This window comes from Ctenopharyngodon idella, chromosome 22 (genome assembly GCF_019924925.1).
Source record: "Ctenopharyngodon idella isolate HZGC_01 chromosome 22, HZGC01, whole genome shotgun sequence".
Classification (NCBI taxonomy): domain Eukaryota; kingdom Metazoa; phylum Chordata; class Actinopteri; order Cypriniformes; family Xenocyprididae; genus Ctenopharyngodon; species Ctenopharyngodon idella.
The window spans coordinates 7,316,134-7,336,857 of NC_067241.1; the positions used below are offsets into that span (position 1 = coordinate 7,316,134).

The following is a 20,724-nucleotide window of genomic DNA, read 5'->3' on the forward strand; positions in this document are numbered from 1 at the left end:
CGCCAAATAACAGGAAGTGTCGTCAGAGATAAACATGAAAAGTCTTGTGAGTTATGTCATGACGTGAGCACGTAGTAACCTGAGATAAAAATAGGACTGTGGTGGTCAGTTTTTACTCTTAAGCTTAAAACCGTCTCTTTTATTTATTTACAGCTGTGGCCAAACATCTCAGGAAACATTTACTTAAAGGGACAGTTCACACAAAAATAAAACAATTCTGTCATCGTGTATTTTCTACCATGTTTTTTCCAACCTGTATTACTTACTTTTTCTGAAAACTAAAAGGAAATCTTGGGAAGAAATTATCCTCAGTCAATATTCAATTTAATTATATGGGGGAAAATAGATGCAATGTAAGTGAATAGTGACTGAGGCTGTCATTCCGCCTAACATCTCATCGTCGTCAACAAAATGATTATGAGTAAACATGTCAGAATTTTTTACTTTTAAGCGACTATCCCTTTAAAATCATTCAAAATCAGACCAGTTGCACATGGTCACATTTTTTGTCCATATAATGGAAGTCAATGGGAACCAACATGGTTTGGTTACAAACATGCTTCAAAATGTCTTCAACTGTGGTCCATTTAAGAAATTAAGTCATACAGATTTGTAACGAAATGAGGGTGAGTAAATGACAGAATTTAAATTTTTGGGTGACCACCCCTTTAAAAATAGTCCAAAATCAGACCAATTGTAGGCGATGTCATAATTTTTTTGTCTGCACAATGAAAGTCCATGGTAACCAAGACGGTTTGGTTACCAACATTCTTCAAAATATCTCATATTTCACAGGAGTCATACAGGTTTGTAGCAACATGAGGATGAGTAAACGATGACATAATTTAATTTTTTTTGGCTGAACTATCCTACTTTAATGATCAACCAGAAAGTATTTCAGTGATTACTGCCCAGACTGTTCACAATTGTAGCAGTTCTAACTTCAATAAATACATTTCCGAAACAATTCAAGAGTCAACAATTAGGAAGGGTAAATCTTTTATTACTGATTGGGGAAAAGAACAAATAATTTATGCATGTTTAAAAAAAAAGCATTAGGTTTGTTACCAACTTAACTGAATATCTATCCTTTTGTTATAAATATTATTAAACTATTTTTTTTTCTGACATCATTAATTTGCAGCAGAGGGGATGCTTTCAAAATTATGTATATAAACAGGCCTATTTATGAAAATCAAAAGAGTAGAAACATTCTGCACAATAGTAAAACCACAAGGATTTGCATGTGTATGAGTCAAAATCAAAGTGTGATATGGCATAATAGGATCTTGCCCATAAATATATCAAGTAAGAACATGGCTCCAAACTATCCAGTGCATTTGACATACCATAAAATAACTACAAAAAACTATCCAAACTCCTCCTATGCAGAACCTTCTATCATTAATGTACAGGAGAAAATGATCCAAATGTCTTCACTCTTGAAATTTCACAGTTCTCATGTGCACTAGTGCTTGTCCATTCAAATCCTGTACATGAAATGAGGCAATATATTCTTTAACAGCTCATCAGATCATATTACTATTACTTTAATTTGTTTAAAACCAAATAACACCATTCAGTCCTTTTCATTAATTTAAATAAAATGGCAGTCAATATTAAATTTGAAAATACATTAACTCATCCTTCAGCCTCTTCAAAAGGCAGACTCAGACTTACTGAATGAAATCTAGAATGGAAAAAATAATAAACAAGACAGTTATTTTGTTATACATGGCAAGTCTACCTTTAAATCACATGAGTTGTTACCCCGAAAGGCACAATAAATTAACAAATTAGACAGTGTATTGTTCAATGCTGGGGAAAAACAAACAAACAAAAAAACTACATCATTATGTCTCTCTGAAAAGGGAAAAACTATCATGGCCATCTATGCACTTACACTCAAGACACCACAAGATCCCCAAGATAGCTGGTTGCAAAAATACACCAAACTTATCAAATGATCTTGCAGTTTTGACACGGTCACCAGCTAGTCTCCTGCCATCAATGTGTCAACCACATTGCAGTGAGGGCGAGAGTGAAGTCAACTGGCCATTAGGGTGAGTCTTATCGCCATGCCCTGTTCAGCAGTTTCACTTCTGCTAGACGTTTGCTGATCATGGTGGCAAAGAAGAGGCCAAAGAGTACACTGCTGATTAATACATAGTCATAGTCATCCTTAAGGACATCAAATTGCTTGGAGGGGAACACTCTGGTCTGGTAGATGTCAAGACCATACGCAACCACCTACAGGGTAAAGAAATGAAATGGAAATTATTCAGTGTGACTATGTATAATGTAATGACATGGATGTCTAGAGCTTAAATTAAGACTAATCATACCAATATAAAGTTATTTAATACTGTGAAATGAACAATGGACTAAACTATGATTCTTACCAAACAGGTAGACTCCAGGCCAGAGGGGGCAGTGTAGATGCCTCTTACTCTTGACACAGTTTGGTTGTAATTTATAAACCACTCTGTACGAATGGGCATTTCTGGAGCATATGGTATGAGGTTTTCCTCCCTAAATTGTGAGAATCATTGTTCAACTTGGTTACTCAGCAAGCAATTTGTTAATCATAAAAACTAAATCATGTGTGTGAAATTTAACATAGTAAATATTAGTTGAGAACCCACCGACTCTGTTCCGAGACCACCTCTGGTCTCCGCGGGTCCAGAAACATCTTTGGTAAGGATAAAATGTTGCCTGATGGCAGCCCCACTATAAAGAAAAAAGTAACACCCAGAATTTACTAAGAGAATGTTGATATTTGTGAACCTAAAACAGTTGAGAAAGAAAACGTATGTGTAACATATAATGGATCCGTGCGTCAGGTCTTAAAGTGACAGCAGCCTAATATACTGTACCTGCTGCCAAATTATGAGACAATATTAAAAATATTTTTATGGCAGTTTTTTGGTTTCGATGTCAAAATTGTGGCCAGTGACAGGTATCTACATCCCATCTCTGTTAACAGCGTTACTATTGCTAGTTTCCTGGTTCAACCTTCCACCACTGTTGAACCCCTGAGCATAATTTTTTATTCTTCTCTCCTTCCTCCCTCACATTTCCTCATTTACCAAATCTGCAATTTTTCACCTCCGGAATATTGCTTATGTCCATCAACATTGCATTTTTTTACATTTGCATGTTTGAATGTTGGTTTGTGGATTGAAAAGCCTTCTATAACTTGTTCGTTCATGGCACAATGTTTCTCCTGGTTTCCATGTCAGTGCTGTTTGATCTGATATGGTTTTGCACTGAATTTGAATGCTTCTCTCTAAATCTTGCAGCGATATTATTAATGTGGCGAATTCAAACTCTTTCTCACTGGATCTCCCAGCGCTGTGTAGTAATGGTGACGGATACTCCTAAGGACAGCCCAGGTTATGTATGTTATGTTTTGTACACTCAGTATAACTGTATGCCTCTATGCCTGCTGCTGTGTTCACTTGTTTTACTATTGTAAAGCAACCTTAAATTTGTAGAAAGGCGCTATATAAAATAAACTCATAATAATAATGATAATTATTATTAAATGTGCAATGTGTAAATTTTAGTGGCAACTAGCAGTGAGGTTGCGAACTGCAACTAATGGTGCACACTCCTCGCACCCCTCTCTTTCGGAGAAGCTATGGTGGCCGTCTGGGCGACACAAGACAAAAATGTCGTCGTCTGAGACAGCAGAGATTAGCCTGTGTGAAGCAATGAGGTTTCTTCTTACTTCTAACAAAGAACAGTCTCTGCTTCTAATAAACCAGACTACTACTACTACTACTACTACTACGTGCTTATTCAACATAGTGACGATGCAAGCCTCTAAAAACACAAACGATTTAGAAGGACAACAACATAGTGACTAAACGCGCTCTGTAGAGTGTATGTCTGTTTAGGGTAATTTTACACATTACACCTTTAAATGGAATAGTTATTCATCTTTCATTCTGTGCATTATGAAATACATGTTGCAATAGCAATAACATGAAAATAATTGTCAATATCTGAACATTCCTAACTGCACGATATGCGCAGTACTAACCAAGAAGGTGTCGGCTGGTGATGCCTTTTTCTGTAAGTGTGGCCTCCAAAGTGCTTATGGGAGCAGGAAAGATGTAGGACTGCTGCAGCACCTGAGGTGGATGTGGTCTGTCCAGGGAGCTGAACACTGTGCTGTTATAAAGCTCTGCTCCCTCAAAGAGCTCCAACACAGAAAACTCATTTCTACGAAATTTGGAGTTCCAGTACACATACTATAAGGAAGAAAACAAAAAGTAGTGTTAAATTCTGCACCAGAAAAATGTATATCTATCACAGTAATCATAAAAAAAATAAATAAATAAAATAAATGAGATTGATAAGCCTGTGTACATACCACCACCCAGTTTTCAGAGTGCACAAAGTGAACGGGACCTCTGGCCTTCCGCTGCACCGCCTCATGAACAATACGGCCAGTCACACCATCAATCAGGAAGATTCCAACAAAGCTGCGCTCCTGATGAGTGTCTGTGCTTTCCGTTATCACAGCCAAGAGATTAGGGTTCAGATACTGCAGAGGAACAACAGGTAGGACAAACAACAGACAGGATAAATGATTAGAAAAGTAATCTCATTTGGCCAATAAGAGCAGTCATCAAGGTCAGCAGTACCTTGTAGAGCACGCTACGATCCCCCATCACTCTGCCCTGGGAATGCACATGTTCATTTGCACGCTTTCCTTTGACAGCTACTATTTTCTGCACTTCAGTAGGGATGACCACCTCCCAGATCAGCTCTGTAGACAAATCCTGAAGGAAAATAAAATCACTTATGAACACCAGCACCAAAAGTGCTTTCTATCTGTATGCTTGTTGAATGAATGCTAACCATGCGCAGACGAAAACCTGACAGCTTTCCCTGACTGCTGTCCACTAGGTAGAAGAATATGGAGGATGCTGTGTCTTGAAGTTGTTGTAGAACATTCTTAGTAGATGGGAATGCTGTGACCTAAAAGAGAAAAAAGAAATGGATTCACATTCTGCAAGGAACACAGAAGGTTTGACAGAAGGACGGATATCTACCTTGTACTGATCGTCAATAAGTAGAAGGACTTTAGCGTAGTCCTGGTCGATGACAGGTAGCAGCAGGGTTTGAAGCACAGGTCGGGGTAAAGCAGGGACGCTAATATGACTCTTCTTGCCGAAGATAGGATTGAAGACATATAGACTTCCAAGACCTGTGTCCTACAAATACAGTTCATTTTTAAATTTAGCACAAAAATATTGAACACATAACTGTCCTAAAATAAAACAAAAACAACTGAACAAATGAAAAAAAACGAATGAACATGCAACCGAATAGACAAATTATGAACAAATGCACAAATGAGTAAACAAGCAAATGAACAGGCAAATGAACAAACAACTTAAGCTAGCAAACAAGCAAATGAACAGACAAATGCGCAAACAAGTAAACAAAGTAAATGTCAAACGTTTAATCAAGCGAGCAAGCAAATAAACTAGCAAACAAACAGACAAAATGTACAAATGAGTAAACAAGCTAACAAAAACAAACATGTGAGCAAGCAAATAAACAAATGAAAGACATTAGACCATACTAGGGGTGTGACGAGATTTCTTGTCGAGGTGAAAAGCTACGTTTACATTACGCCTCCACTGTTTTACTTTTTATATAAATAAAAACCATTTAATCCAGTTGGATAACAGTCGCTTCAATCCCATCCAGCTCATCCAACATGAGCTGCAGAGTCGTACGTAGTGCAGCAGGAATCAGAATTCACTAATCATGTGACGAGAATAAGTGACAAGATGACTGACAAGACCATGGCGGAAGATTCGTTGCACTACAGAGCCTAAACGTCTGACAAATGTTTTTATCTTGTATTACTTGCTCTGTGTACTATTCAGAGTACACGTGGTCATGAAAGAGAAAGTAAAACACGCATTCAGACATGATTTCAATACCCTGCATTTTGAAAGCTGCTCCCTGATACATATATCTCCCAATATGAAAGCTATCTGGGCTGTGCAGTTGTAACCATCTCTTAGCTCTGTATCATGCTTGAAGAAAAAATTGGTCTCTATTTGCACTTTGAATATTGAGAGAGTACTTTGATTATGGTTGCACTTAATAAGACTTAAGAAAACTGTTATTCATTTTTATTTATACTGTTTTTATTTCTATTATCAATTTGTGGTAAGGAGTTTAGTAAGGAGGTCAAAGTTGTTGAAGCTCATAAATCATGTACAGATCTAAGGTCTGAAGAGACTCATATGAAATCATACAGGAGAGAAGCCAGTCAGTTGAGTTTGTGGCAAACCTTTTACAGTGCTTGAGTATTGTTCTCTTTTACTGCATATGATAATTCATACTCAGGAAGTAGAACTGAACTAACATTCATTACAAGATAATTAGTTAGTACATTTCTAATGCACCTGCAGACTATATTTCTAGTCAGGTATTTCGTCATTGAGGATTTCTTAAAAATGCTGTGTAAAAATCTTGTCTCGTTCTCATGAACTCAAATCTCATGTCTCGTCTCGTGAGCTAACTGTCTCGTCACACCCCTAGACCATACAAAAGCAAACTTCAAAATCTTACCTTGTCTTTTATAAGAAGTGTGCACTGTGGAGGATGAGGAAAATGGGCAGTGGTCCTTTGCACAATGAGCTTAAAAATGGAGTTGGGCTGGATGTCTTGTAAATACTGTTTCCACAAAATGGTTCCTGATTTACTGTCGATGCCAAAGAGCTGTGTAGAAAAATGACAGATGCGTTTACCGACAGGACAGCTAAAAGGACAAAACATCTGTGCTTCCTGAACTTACCTTTCCAGAGGCAGTTACCATCACCATCATCTTCTGCAGGTTAAACTCATCCCGAGAAAGTGTGTCTATGGTGACCTCATTCTTCACACTGCTACGAGGCTTCCGGGCATCGTAGAAGAGTTTCCAGAGGTGGGCCATCCAGGCCTGCAGCAGGATAAACTGGGAAGAGAGGCGCTTGAGAACCATGGGTAACAGCCCATCTGCAGGCAAAAAGAGATCAGTGATAAGTGTCAGAGATAACTTCATTGAAGAAAAAAAAAAAAAAAAAACAGCTTTAACATTACTTTAGTAACATTCTTGAGCAAATGCATTGTCCAAAAGTTAGAGACACTGACAAAGACCTTGCATAAAATAAACGGGATCAGGAAGAGAAGCAAAATTAGAGGAAGCTCTCTACTTTACCTTGTATGGCTGGATCCGAGTGCAGCGAGTGCAAAAGAAAACAGAAATAAATAAATACAGAAAGAAATGGCAAGCCATGGAAAACAGGACAGATGAGTAAGACAGAAGGGTTTTTTTTTTAGCTTAGCAAGCAAAAGCAGCAACATCACAACACACATTAGACATAAATCACAAACACAGAATACAGGCTTACATAACACTTATACTTAGCAAATGTTTATAGGGTTTAATCTGAACAGATTTTAGACTTTAAAGTCAACATGAAATCAAAATGGATCTATATTATTTTATTCTACATGTTTTAGGTCCTAACAATGCATTGGTGCATGTATTTCAAAAGGCAAAAAATACTTTCGAATCAAAAACCTGTCACATCTAATAAATTCCTTATGGATTGAATATCTTAAGTAAAATCTGAAGTAAAATGGCTTTTAAATTACCCTTCATGCTGACTTTAAGATGTGTACATTCATATTGTGAACTAACTCTTCTTAACCCGATTGCTCCAAAATGACAAAATGGGAGAATAAGACTATAAACAATATAAGCAAAAAAAGGACATAATAAACAACGTTGTCCATTTATGATGCACTTTACCAGCTTTCTTTCCAAACTCTCCCTCCAGCTCTGCCTGTGTTCCAGTGAGTGGCAGATCAACCATCTCCATGGTGACCACATCAGCCAGGGCCTCCTCCCTCATCCAGACTACCCTGCCTACAGTAGAACACAAAAAAAAAAAAAAAAAAAAAAAAAAAAATCAACCCCTTGCCTTTTGTTGTTTAAATTTTCTCTTTCCCCGCCATTGACAGAATTTTCCGGCTTTCCTCGTTTTCACTTTTATGCAGTAGGGGGCACTATTACGCATCTTCTAGAGAATCTCCGGATCAAAACACGGGAAAAAGGGAGCAGAAACAAGCGATAAAAGCATTGCTTATGCACGTTGTAGTCTTTGAAAAAAAACATGATTTTCTCAGCTTTTTGTTCAAAATGTTGCTTTTTTTTTATGAAACTTACACACATTCAAGTGTTGATAAAAAAAAAAAAAAAAAAAAATGCATTAAGCTAGAACAAAATGTTTTTATTTTATTCTTTAGAGGCTTTGTTCTCTCTTTTGCATGTTCAGTTATTCATACAATAAAATATTCTGGGGGCCATGAAAGTTTTGAGAGTCTTCTTTTTTTTTTTTTACCTCATAAGGAGCATGATTATTATTATTATTAATAATATCATATTATCAATAACATCATATTTCTCTGAAAAATATAATTAGGTTAGTTTTACATTATTGTTTGCAAGTATAGTATGGAGGTCCAGGAGAGCCACTTAAAAACAAAATGAAGAAATCAATTATCAACATTCATTCAACAATATAAATGTAAACAAGTCACTTTCAAATCAATGTATTGACTTATTTAAAGCTGTTTATTTTATTTGAATAATCAGTTAAAATGTAACAATCATTTGAATGACAATATTTTTTAAATATTTTAAATGCAACATTTCTAAATGTAAGTTTGCATTTTTTGAAGCATTTAAAAATAGCTTTTCTATATTCATTTACCAGATGCATATATATGTATTAAATATTTTATAAATAAAGATATTTATTTGTAATTTATTCACATTTTTATTTTGTAATTAATAAATTGATAAATAACTGTCACGCCTAGTCCTCCATAATGTAGTTCATACCAGGTTGCTGTAGAAATGTGAGTGTAAGGTCTTCCGTCTGCACCATGACTCTGTAGCCCACAGAGTCATCTTTCTTCAGAAAGGCATGGACATATAACTAAAGAACAGAGAAAACAAATTCACCTATAACACAAATGATTAGCCTATAATCGTTTAAGCTTATATCCTTCAGCATCAGTCCTCACTCTGTTTGGCTTTCCTCCATTAGGGTCCATGTGGTAGATAATGGTGGTGTCAAGGTGCCTCCGCCCTGTGTCAGCACTGAATAGGTTGATACTGCAAGCCTTGGATAAGAATAACAACCCATTAAGATACAAGTATATACTTGGAAATACATTTTTTTGAGTTTTTGAAATGTGACTCACAGTATCATTTTTTGGGGACATCACAGCAGCAACTGTCTTCTCTCCAGATGTAGCAAAAGCAGCCAAATATGACTGAAATACAAAGAACATTGTGCTTTAGACTTTGAAGAGTAAACAAAAATACTAATTTCTATAAGGAATTTAATGGTTCTGGTCCCATTTTTAGGCTATGTTCATGCTGTCAGTTTTTGGGATTGACAACCGCATTTAATTATGCCATTCACACAGCAACTCACAGTAGCGTCGCGAATACTGTCTGTATAAACGTGCAATGGGAGTCAAGACCAAACGAGCAGGCATTTGAGTCATGTTAAAATGTCACATTTGCATAGGCCATAACATTTGAATTCATGATCGGTTGACTGCCAAATTAAAATATTAAACAGAACGATAAAATAATGTTATTAACCGGTTAATGGTAATTTCTAATAAGCGTTTCTAATCAGAAAGATTAAACTTGATTTCGTTTTTGTTCCTTGAACTGGTTCAGAGCACTGGTGCGAACGTGGCCTTAGATGTGTGAGACATATCAGTTCTTACTGGATTGAAGTCCCGGAGCGGAGCGATGAGGCCATCTTTGAGCTGCAGCAGGATGTGATGATCTGGACTGAGCTGCAGGAAGAACTCAGCGAGAGGAGGTTGTGCCGGATTGGGCTGAGTGGACGTCAGAACAGGCTGGAATCCAGACGCCACCTCCAAGTCTAGTGTCTAAAAAAAAAAAAAAAAAACCATCCATGATATTACTGATAGTTACAGAAGATTGAGGAAGCACTGTATGTTAAATACAAATGTAGTGACATCTGCACCTGTAGGTGGATCTGTCTCATTTCTGTCTGTTCTGCAGACTGCAGTGGTAGAGTGTACAGGGACTGTGTGATCTGATCCACACACAGTAGGATCCCTGAGCTGATGACAGCACAGCTGTTCTCCAGGCTTGACATCCATGCAGCTTCAACTGATTTCTAAGAAAAACAAATGTGTGATTGTATCATTATCTATGTAATTTGACCCTCTCAATAAGAAAACGTTTTGTTGTGTTTGAAAGAAGCTCACCGAGCCTGCATTTTATTTGATCAATTTACAGTACAAACAGTAATATTGTGAAATATTATTACAATTTAAAATTGATTTGAATACATTTTAAAATGTAATTTATTCCTGTGATGCAAAACTGAATTTTTAGCATGATTACTCCAGTCTTCAGTATCACATGATCCTTCAGAAATCATTCTAATATGCTGATTTGGTGCTCAAGAAATATAAGAAAAAAAACAGTTAATATTTCTGTGGAAACTATGATTTCTTTTTTCAGGTTTTTTGATGAATAGAAAGTTCAAAAGAACAGCATTTATTTGAAATGAAATATTCTGTAACACTATTAATGTCTTGACTGTCACACAGTTTATTTAATGTATCCCTGCTTAATAAAAGTATTAATTTCGTTCAAAAAAATCTTACTGATCCCAAATGTTTGAACGGTGTTGTAAACTCCATACCTTCTTCATGATTTCTCCATCTTCAATTTTGTATTCAACAATAACAATATGGGAGTTCGGCACAAATCCCAAAACAAACACCAGTCCGTTCCCACCAGAATAAATAGTTTGATACTGAACAGTGTCACTGAAGGATGCAAAAAACAAAAAAGGTCAAGAACTAGAACTAATCTCTAGCAGCAATGAGAATCAATTACATCAGTATTAATTGCAATATAAAGAAAAGCTGTTCCAAGATTTCTCATCACCTGTCAGGTAGGTTTTCCACCCATATCTGATTGCCACTTGAAAGGTCATGGAGAGAGATTGCTGATTGTTTCAGCACAGCAACATACTTCACAAAGTCTTGAACTCCAACTAAGGCAGCGGCCTGAAAGCTGTGGTCAAAAGAGGACACTCAGTTTGATGCGTCAGTTAAACCTAATACTGTCTCAATAAAACATACACAAAATACAACCTTCCAGTATCAAGCACTGCCTCCCACTTCAAACCACCGACTGTGGTCTCCCAGGAGCGAAGCAGGCGGCCATTCCCGACAACAACAACAGCGTCTAAGAGACAAGAACCGTTTAAGAGGCAAAAACAAAGCCCAATTTCACAATACACACGTTTCACCACATGCTTACCCTGTCCATACATAAGCAGTGCATCAATATGGCCCTCTGGTCCAGTTTTATCCACATGACGCCAGACTGCAAGAATTAAAAACATTTCACTGACACTATTAAATGAATTGATTATACAAAACAAAATAAATTCTTGCTTTTTTAATGAACAAGTTCATTTAACTAGGTAGGTATATTCTAACGTCCACCTCAGTCTAATAAACAAATAAGGACTTATAAAAAAAATAAAAACATTTTCACCGCAACTTCTATACACAAAGCCTATGTAAGATTTAATGTGCAAAATGAGCACAAAGACTTACACAGGTCTCCAGTCCTTGAATTGAGTGAAGCAAACACGTTATTGTCAGTTGCCACCAGGAGCTTTTTAGACGCTTGAGAATGAGTGTCAAACAAGGCAAAACGCACCTTGCCGATGAACTGTTGCCTCCTGAAAGAAATCGCAGTGAGTTGAGAGTAACGTTAACATATGATGACTGATCAGCCCGGTGTAGCTGCCAACAGTCAGCAGCCTGCTTAAAGTACCGGCTGTTTTTACAGTCGCAGAAATCCCACAATGGATAATACGTGAAACCAACACACAGCTACAAATCCCGTTTACATACCAATCAAACTTTCCAACTTGGTCTTCAAATACCGCCGATGCAGTATATAATAAAGACACAGATATTGCTAATCTAAGTACAAGCCAAGCCATTGCTGCAGAGGAACAACTCCCACAATGCTCTGCGGTTAAGGACCCAAACAGCCAACCTTTAATAAAACAATAAAAAGGGATATGTGTGTTCTTTCCATTCTGTCAGATATTAGATTTTAGTTTAGCTCTATAAATACAAAAAGTATTTTTAAATGTTATTAAATTTATCGGCGTGAACCGCTGCGCAACAAATTAACATCAGGCATTCGCGTGCTGCCTATGACTGGATTTAAAATGCTTCTTGGGTCATGTACAGTATAAGTTTATTAACTAATAGCTACTATTAGCAGAATAATAAAGCTGTTATAAAATATGAGCGAGGCAGTTTCTTAATAGCATCTGTAAATGTTCATTTAAATATGATTTTGTCCTGTTTGACAATATTTGTGAGTTTTTAATTTTCATTTTAAGTAGTTCAGTGTTCCTAAAGTGCTGTTTAGGCCATTAGGTGGCAGCACAATATAAAGACAATTTCAAACTTACAGTGTACCTACGCAGGTGTTCAATGTTTTCTGCATCCCAAACTGTTTTACTGCTAAACTCAATGCAAAGATAGTTATATCTCAATCGATTTACCTCTAACGACTATTATGCTTAAATTCCTGTTTTTGGCATTATGTTTTTGCATGTTCAATGAATGAACACGTTAACAAAAATACAAATAAAAAGTAAATAAACCAGGACTACAGTTAGGCTAATTCAAACTTTTTTATATAGAGATGGGCAAAAAACTGGAAACTTTGCTCATCATTCTCCAGGAAAACTAAAATAAAAATATCAAGTAGGTTCACGCCTGCTCGTGCAACACGTTACTGTATAGTAAACACTCAGCTGAACTACGGTACCAGACGGTTCCTGCTCAGCTATTTGCTGGCTTACAGATGAAACAGCCTGAACACTCAGTTTAATCAGTATGGAAAAGTTTTGTCAGACACTGACATGGATGTACACGCGGTGATATTATTATTCTTCCTGTTTACAGAGATCTTTCCATCGCGCTGTCTTCGAGCTCTGCAGCCTTTCATGTAAGTACCATGGAGATATTTTATTTTAATTTTGTGATTTTGTTTACTGCATGATGATTGTATGCACTGTTTCTTTTCTTGCATGAAACATTCTTTAGGAATATGAAATATTAATTAAAAAAGAATGAAATTTCAATTGTAATAATCTTACAGAACTGTGAATTAAGTAGCCTATATAGTATAAAGTTTTCTCATTTCCAAATAGCCAAATACTATATTATATAGTACTATAATAGTATAATAGTGTATATTATTATACTGTATAATATAGTATATGAAAATTCAGTTAAGTAGGTTGTTAAATGTTATTTATTTATTTGTTATTAAATTGATTACACATCAATTTCCAGTTATTGTTTCTTAAGAGAGTTGTGAAGGAAGAGGTACATTATATGCACTTAAAATGGAAAGTGATTCTTTTGTTCTCCTTTGTTCAGGCCAAATGTCTGCTCAGAGCGAGAGAGAATCATCACAGCTGAGAAACAGCCATGTGTACAGGCTTTTACACGTGTGGTGAAGGTTTGGAGGCAAGGATGCACAGGTCGTGCTTGGTGTATGGACTATGAGAGGAGGTACTTATTTATTTGACTGTCAGATTGAATAGAGCTATGATATTTTAAAAGTCGGTGCCAAGTTTTACATGCAAGAATCCCTCCCTCCTCATTCACTATCAATAGTCCTTTTTACCCGACAGCCATTTCTCTTTGGCACACCTTTCAGTGCCAGCCAACTTCTAGCCACTTTTGAGAATGGGCAGAGGGCTAGCGAAAGACAGCAGTTAGAAACTGATCCTTTTGTTGAGAGACGATGGTTATTAAGGGTCTCAGATGCTTCAGGAATCAAAAGGAAGCTCAAGACTCTCAGAGCCATCAACCCCCTTGGCAATTATGGAAGGTGATTGAATAGCCCTCATGAAACAGGCAGTGAGCTTGCTAAAAGCTGCCATTGCACTGAACAAATGCTGAACTAATTGGGGTTTAGAGCAATCTAGTTTTTCAGAAGTCTATTATTACACGACTCTCTCTTCATTTCGATTGGCCAGTTTTCATTGTCTGTGAGACTCCATGCTATTTGCCTCAAATTTTCCTAACCTAATTTTACAGTTATCATATCTTCTAATCACTTTGTAGGACTGCCTACTACATAGGCTACAGACAAGTCTACAGACAAGACTTCAAAGCTACATACAAATGCTGTCCTGGATGGTCCCAGCTCAATCCAGAGGCCGGCTGCATCTATCGTAAGTGTTTGCACAGTCAGTTCTGTCATATTTGTGATTAGACATCTAAATGACATGTGAAGAAAAAAAAAAAAAAAAAAAAAAAAATATATATATATATATATATATATATATATATATATACGCATATATAGGTCTTAAAATTAAAGTGATAATGTGTAGACCTGCAGGACTGAGGTTAATGATTCATAGACATTATTCACTGAAGGATTGTGTAGTGAATGGCTTACATGATTAATTAGATTCCTGTTCTTCTCTGGAAGCTCCTTGAGAAGGATTCTGGCTCTGTTGCCATTGTCAATCACATAAATCATCTTTTCATCATATGCTCATTTCCAGCAACATTTCAGTAGACTCTTTATTTTTGGTTCAGGACAATTGTTGTTAGGGCACAATGTAACTATATTCTCTAACAATCAAATAGTAAATCATTGTGCATTGGATTCAGTCAGCATGGTGTTGAAATCCAACAGAATAGTTCACAAGATACTATTAGATAGATAAATCTCTGTAGGTTTACTCTCTACTGTCTGCTTCATGTTGTTTCGTTTTGTTTGTTTTAATACTTAAAGGCCATAAAAAGGCAGAGCTTAACTTCTCATCATTGGTCTTGTAAGAATCTGGAAGGCTTTGTGACCTCTTTTTGCAGTGAGCTAGGATACAATGCACCTTTGTGATCATCAGAGGCAGTGGAAAGAGACAGCTGTACAGCCTTTGCCAAAAGTATTGGCAGTGACATAAATTTTGTTTCTCACAGTTTGCTGCTTCAGTATTTGTAGATTATTCTTTCACACATTTCTATGGTATACTGGAAAATAACGATAAACATTTCAGAAAGCTTATTATGTAAAGGCCAAAACTTTCAATATAGAGTCAATGTTTACAGTGTTGACCCTTCTTCATAACCTCTGCAACTCTCTCTGGCATGCTGGATATCAGCTTCTGGGCCAAATCCTGACTGATGGCGAGCCATTCTTGTCTTATTAGTGCTTGAAATTGATCATAATTTGTGGACTTCTGCTTGTCCTCTTACCGTATTGAGGATTGACAACAGGTTCCCTTTAGGATTGAGATCCGTGGAGTTGCCTGGCCACGGATTGAAAATTTCAATGTAATGATCTCTGAGCCACTTCATTCTCATTCTTGCCTTGTGACATGGTGCTCCGTTATGCTGGAAAATGCATGGATCTTTACCAAATTGCTCCTGGATCATTGGGAGAAGTTGCTCTTGCAGGACATTTTGATATCAGTCATTATTCATGGCAGTGTTTTTGGGCAGAATTATGAGAGAGCCCATTGTCTTGGATGAAAATCAACTCCACAGATGGATGGTCTCAGGATGCTTCACTGTTGGCATGACAAAGAACTCAGGGCAGCGTTCACCTATTCTTCTCTGGACAATTGATTTTCCAGATGTCTCAATCAGTTGAAGGGGGGCTTCATCAGAGAAAAAACTATGCACCGCAGTCTTCTGTTGTCCAATCTTTGTACTTCCTGCAGAATTTCAGTCTGTCCTTTATGTTTTTCTTGGAGAGAAGTGGCTTCTTTGCTGCCCTTCTTGACACCAGGCCGTTGTCCCAAAGCCTCACTATGCGTGCAGATGAACTCACACACACCTGCTGCCAATACTGAGCAGCTCTGCACTGCTGGTGACACGATTCTGTCGCTGACTCCTCAGGAGGAGACTGTCCTGGTGCTTGCGGGACACTCTGGGACATCCTGAAGCCTTCTTCACTGCAGTTGAACCTCTTTCCTTGAAGTTTTTGATGATTTGGGAAATGGTTCTTTCAGGTGCAATGTTCTTTACAGCAATTTCCTTGCATAGGAAGCCATTTTGATGCAAAGTGGTGATGGTTGCATGTCTTTCTTTGCAGGTAACTACTACTAACACAAGAACACAATGATTGGAAGCACTTCTTCCCTCCTTTTTTAGCAATCAGTCTGCTCTTATAATCCAATCAGAATGATATGTGATTTTGCCTGACTTGTGCTTGTTCACACTTTCCCATGTGCAGATGATATGATTAGTGAAATTATGTAAGTTGGTCATTTTCTGCCAGGACCAAAAAATCAATCAATCTATCTATCTATCTTTTTTATTGCTTATTCATTCCTTTTTTTATTGAAGCATGCATTCCTTTTACATATTAATACATGTATTTATTTATGTGTAGACTATATCAGTTATATAAATCAAACTAAAACCACATGAAAGGATGTAAGTCTGTTTCTCTGTTTCTTCATCTGGTTCTCACGTTTAATTGATTTAGCAGCTGAGTTGTCTTAGCAAACAGAACTTCATAAATGATTTGTCACTATCATTGCTAGGTGAAATAAACAAAACAAATCATAAATAATTTGATCTTGTTGAACCAACTTTTAATATTTTCTGTGAAGATGTATTTTTTTGTTAAATTTCCCCATAGAATGATCAGTTTGACTGTCTGCTTCTAAATCTCTTTCCTGCTCCAGCTCTCTGCACTTACGGTGTGTGCTTTAATGGGGGTGTGTGTAGAGGCCACGTGCACCAACTGTGTGACTGCCTCCCAGGATTCAATGGATCCAACTGTCAGTATGGTGAGTGCACAAGTTATCTGAGCTTTGAACTAAGGCTCTATCTCATTCTTAAAGCACTCAATAAATGTCAGTTGGCTTGTGTAATGCATTTAAACAGTCTGTGTTCCATCACTCATGATAACACTTAAATGAGACTGTTTTCCTTCCTTCCTTTGTTACTGCTGAGTGTGTCTCTTGTGTGACCAGATGTGTCAAATGAATGCATTTAATATCCAATTGTACAGAGCAGATATGTTTAGGATGTTACATTTAATTTAAAGGGGTCCTTGATTATGATTTTACTTTTTAAACTTTAGTTATGTTGCTGTTTGAGCATAAACAACATCTGCAAAGTTACGATGCTCAAAGTTCAATGCAAAGGGAGATTTACAGAGATCATTTAGATTTAGGAGATTTACAGAAATAACTTTTTAAGGACTACAACAAACGGCTGGTAGGGACTACAACAAGCTTCTTCCCGGGTTGGTGACATCACAAACCCCAAAATTTCATAAACCCTGCCCTCACAACAAAGGCAGTGAGGCCATGTTGGGTTGCTTTAGAGAAGAGGAAGAGTTGTTGAAGTAGAGTGTTGTTGCCATGCCGTCATTTTACTTGCTTCACAAACGAGGGTCAATTCAATGCTGGATTTGCACAAAAGATTAACATGACGGCATATGCTAATCGATGATTTGAATCAACTCCACAGCAACTAAATAAAGTGTCTGATTCCGGTTTGAACGATGTAACACCGTTACTGACAATCGTCATTTTGGCTGCATGAGATTCTCCAGCTTTGTTGTTGTTGAGCAACCAAAGCATGAGCTGTTAAAGCTCCGCCCTCTTCTGGAAAGGGGGCTGGGAGCAGAAGCTCATTTGCATTTAAAGGGACACACACAAAAACGGCATGTTTTTGCTCACACCCAAATAGGGCCAAATTTGACAAACTATAATAAATCATCTGTGGGATATTTTGAGCTGAAATTTCACAGACACATTCTGGGGACACCAGAGACTTATGTTACATCTTGTGAAAGGGGCATTATAGGTCCCCTTTAAACAATGTGATAATAGACTATAATGTAGACTATAATGTTGTGATGCCTAAATTCACTTTTTAGAAGCTAATGCCTAAATTAGCTTCTAAAATGATTGACGTTAGTTTTTTATTTTTAACTTGTTTAGACAAAACTGTATAGAATTTTAATTTATGTTGGTTATTGGTTGTGAGTCGTGACTGTTTTATATTTGTTGTGGACAAAAACACAGTGCTAGTCGGCTAGTTAAATGAGTTCTGACAGTTTCAAAAATGTAATGAATTTTGCAATTTACAGCATCTTGCAGGACATAAAATATTGGAAGTTATTTTACTGCAGTTAACAAAGCTTTTTTGATTTACTGTAGTCACAAATTTACATGTCACATTCATTGTAAAAACCACCTTTTTAGTAGGCTACTTTATAATGCAGCAGAACCTTATTGAATTTTGTCTAGTATCCAGCTGTTTCACCGCACTTTTCTGTGAAATTCAACATGCTATGAAGCACCTCCGACCCTTGTATCAAAATATATGTTGCCCTCCCAAAGGGCTTCTTACTTTCATTATTGTGTCCTCTGGACTTCTAAGTCAGTTCATACTGCTTTGCTCATTTTGTTCCTCAGCACTTCCACTGCTTTCCTACAGAACAGCCTCCAGGTGCATCAGTAGAACACGAGCACTGTAAGGTCACAGCAGGGCTGATGGGGCAGTGAAATTCCTCTCTTTACACTGTAGGATCAATGTTCCCTCATGGCACTTCTGTGGAAGTGAGTGTGAGAATAAAGTTCTGGAAAAGAGTCAGGCTTCTCTGTGAAGTGACTTGTGATTTAGAGCAGATCTCTGGTGGGTTCGGGGGTCCTTCTGCACAGCTGCATTGTCTGTGTGGGTGGGAAAATCATGCAGGTTACCAAAGACCTTCTGGCTGCTGCAGAATGTGTAAGAAAGTAAGGAAACAAAGAGTGTGACGTGTGATTATTTCAGATTAACTACAGCAGTGTTGGATGTTCAGAGGTGTAAAAATATAATTCAGTGTCACAAGAAATATTAAAGGCCTGATTAGATGGTCTTGGTTTTGAAAAGTCACAAATTTGAAAGAGTCACTGATTTGAATGTTGCATTTTACATTTTCTGTTATATATTTTAAATTTGTTATCAATATTTAGTTACTTCTGTTCATTTAGTTCTGTTTTCAACTAATTTCTTTTTTATAAATGATGGCTTATTCTTGTATTTTAAGTGCCTTTGTTCATGTTTAAGTTTAATACATCCTGAAGTTTTCTCATCTTAGCATGTTTAAGCTCCCAATTGTTAGTTATGTAATTTAAAAGATATTGTCCCCTCACATAGCCTCAATGTGGTTACTTTTTGTTTGGTAGCTTGCATAGCTAACTACTTTTTGTGAAACAGCTTGTCTTTAATAACTTCATCATGAGTAGATTGTAGCTTAGCATGCTAGCATAATAATAACAAAGTAGCTTTCAGCACTGCAGTGTCTAGCATATTGGTAGGTTGTAACATTTAATAAGTTAGTTTCCTGTAGTATGTTACAGTACTTTAGGTATTGTAACATACTACAATACCTAAAGTGACACCAAGCAAGAGGGAGTACAGAATAATCTGAACAAAAAAACACTTGATTATTGATTACTATTCTCTCCTTGACCTTGTAATCAACACAACGTGAGAAATTCAGTCTTCTGATGTTCTTCTAATGGCACTATCAAATGTGGACACTGGTAAAAGTTTGTGTTGTAAAGTAAAGTATAGCTGGCAGAGCCCACAGAACATAAGCCAACTATGAGCAGACACATCCTGCTGGACGAATTTTATAATACTGTGTGACAAATTAGTGTCTTACAGATATTAATGTTAACCACTGCTGACAGAAAAAATGATATGTATTACAAAAGAAGGACATGAGAACTTGATGTTGAAGATTGTTTTCTGTGCCTTTGCAACTACGTCAACTTATTCTACTTGCCCGAACCCTAACACCTAACTCTAACCTAACAGTCTATTACAGTCTACTAATACTGTAATGAGAGTTAGTTTACATGTAGTTGAAAGTTACTTATTAGTTAATAGAATGTCTAAAGTGGACCATCGAAATAAAGTGTAACCAAAAGATTTGATGTAGTTTTTGGAAAGCTCCCCAAAGAAACAATGGAATCGCAAAAATGTTGGATTGTATGTTGAGATATGTATGGTCAATATCCCAGAAATGTAATTCCATTTTTATTGTTTAAACACTGTCTCACAGTTTCCATCTGGTCAGTATTCCGTTGTTTCCAAAGGGATGCTATGGGTTATTTGCAAAGGTAACCCAAGATTATTTTCCTGGAAATGTGAGAGGAAAGCCTTTTTCTAAAGAACTCACTCTGAAGTTCTGAAGTTATTACAGGGTCAGTGAGAGTGTGACGTGAGGTGATTGAGATGTTCTGACCGCTCAGTTTAGTAGCCTTGAATGGTGACAATTGACAGTATGTTTATTGCATTTTTTAAATAATATTTTCTAAGTAATTATAATATATTTATTTTCCTGTTTTTATTTTCATGTTTGTTGATCCATGATAATTACAATAAATAATTCTTGAATTTTCTACAAGACATTTGGAATTTTTAGTTATTTCCTTTTGGCCTCCTCTGACCTCAGTCAGGGTCTTTTTAGTCAAATGATTGTGTTGGACATACAAACCTCAGCAGGTGGTCTGTCTTCCTCTCCAGATCTGCTGCCTTGTGAAGATTGCATGTGAT

General features: G+C 36.9%; 2 protein-coding genes across 3 annotated transcripts in view; one reads left to right on the top strand and one right to left on the bottom strand.

The window, feature by feature from the left end:
- Positions 1-982: 982 nt before the first annotated feature.
- emc1 (ER membrane protein complex subunit 1) lies at positions 983-12,172 on the bottom strand. Of its 2 annotated transcripts, XM_051879517.1 has the most exons (22): positions 12,019-12,172; positions 11,716-11,843; positions 11,414-11,479; positions 11,245-11,338; positions 11,036-11,164; positions 10,788-10,914; positions 10,098-10,253; positions 9,832-9,999; positions 9,292-9,363; positions 9,112-9,210; positions 8,927-9,023; positions 7,832-7,948; positions 6,833-7,032; positions 6,607-6,756; positions 5,067-5,228; positions 4,873-4,992; positions 4,656-4,793; positions 4,382-4,555; positions 4,049-4,259; positions 2,646-2,730; positions 2,403-2,532; positions 983-2,250 (listed from the first exon to the last, which is right to left on the bottom strand). In XM_051879517.1, exons 1-22 carry the CDS (start codon positions 12,108-12,110, stop codon positions 2,071-2,073), a joined length of 2,895 nt encoding a protein of 964 aa, XP_051735477.1. In that variant the 5' UTR covers positions 12,111-12,172; the 3' UTR covers positions 983-2,070. The 2 variants fall into 2 exon arrangements, with proteins under 2 accessions (XP_051735477.1, XP_051735476.1); XM_051879516.1 differs by having other exon boundaries at positions 9,112-9,363.
- A 776-nt stretch (positions 12,173-12,948) lies between these two features.
- The window catches only part of megf6a (multiple EGF-like-domains 6a), a 70,078-nt gene continuing 62,302 nt past the window's right edge, over positions 12,949-20,724 (top strand). The window contains 4 exon segments of the mRNA XM_051879515.1: positions 12,949-13,135; positions 13,573-13,707; positions 14,266-14,375; positions 16,848-16,952. Coding sequence (XP_051735475.1) covers positions 13,050-13,135; positions 13,573-13,707; positions 14,266-14,375; positions 16,848-16,952 — 436 coding nt within the window. The 5' untranslated portion in view covers positions 12,949-13,049.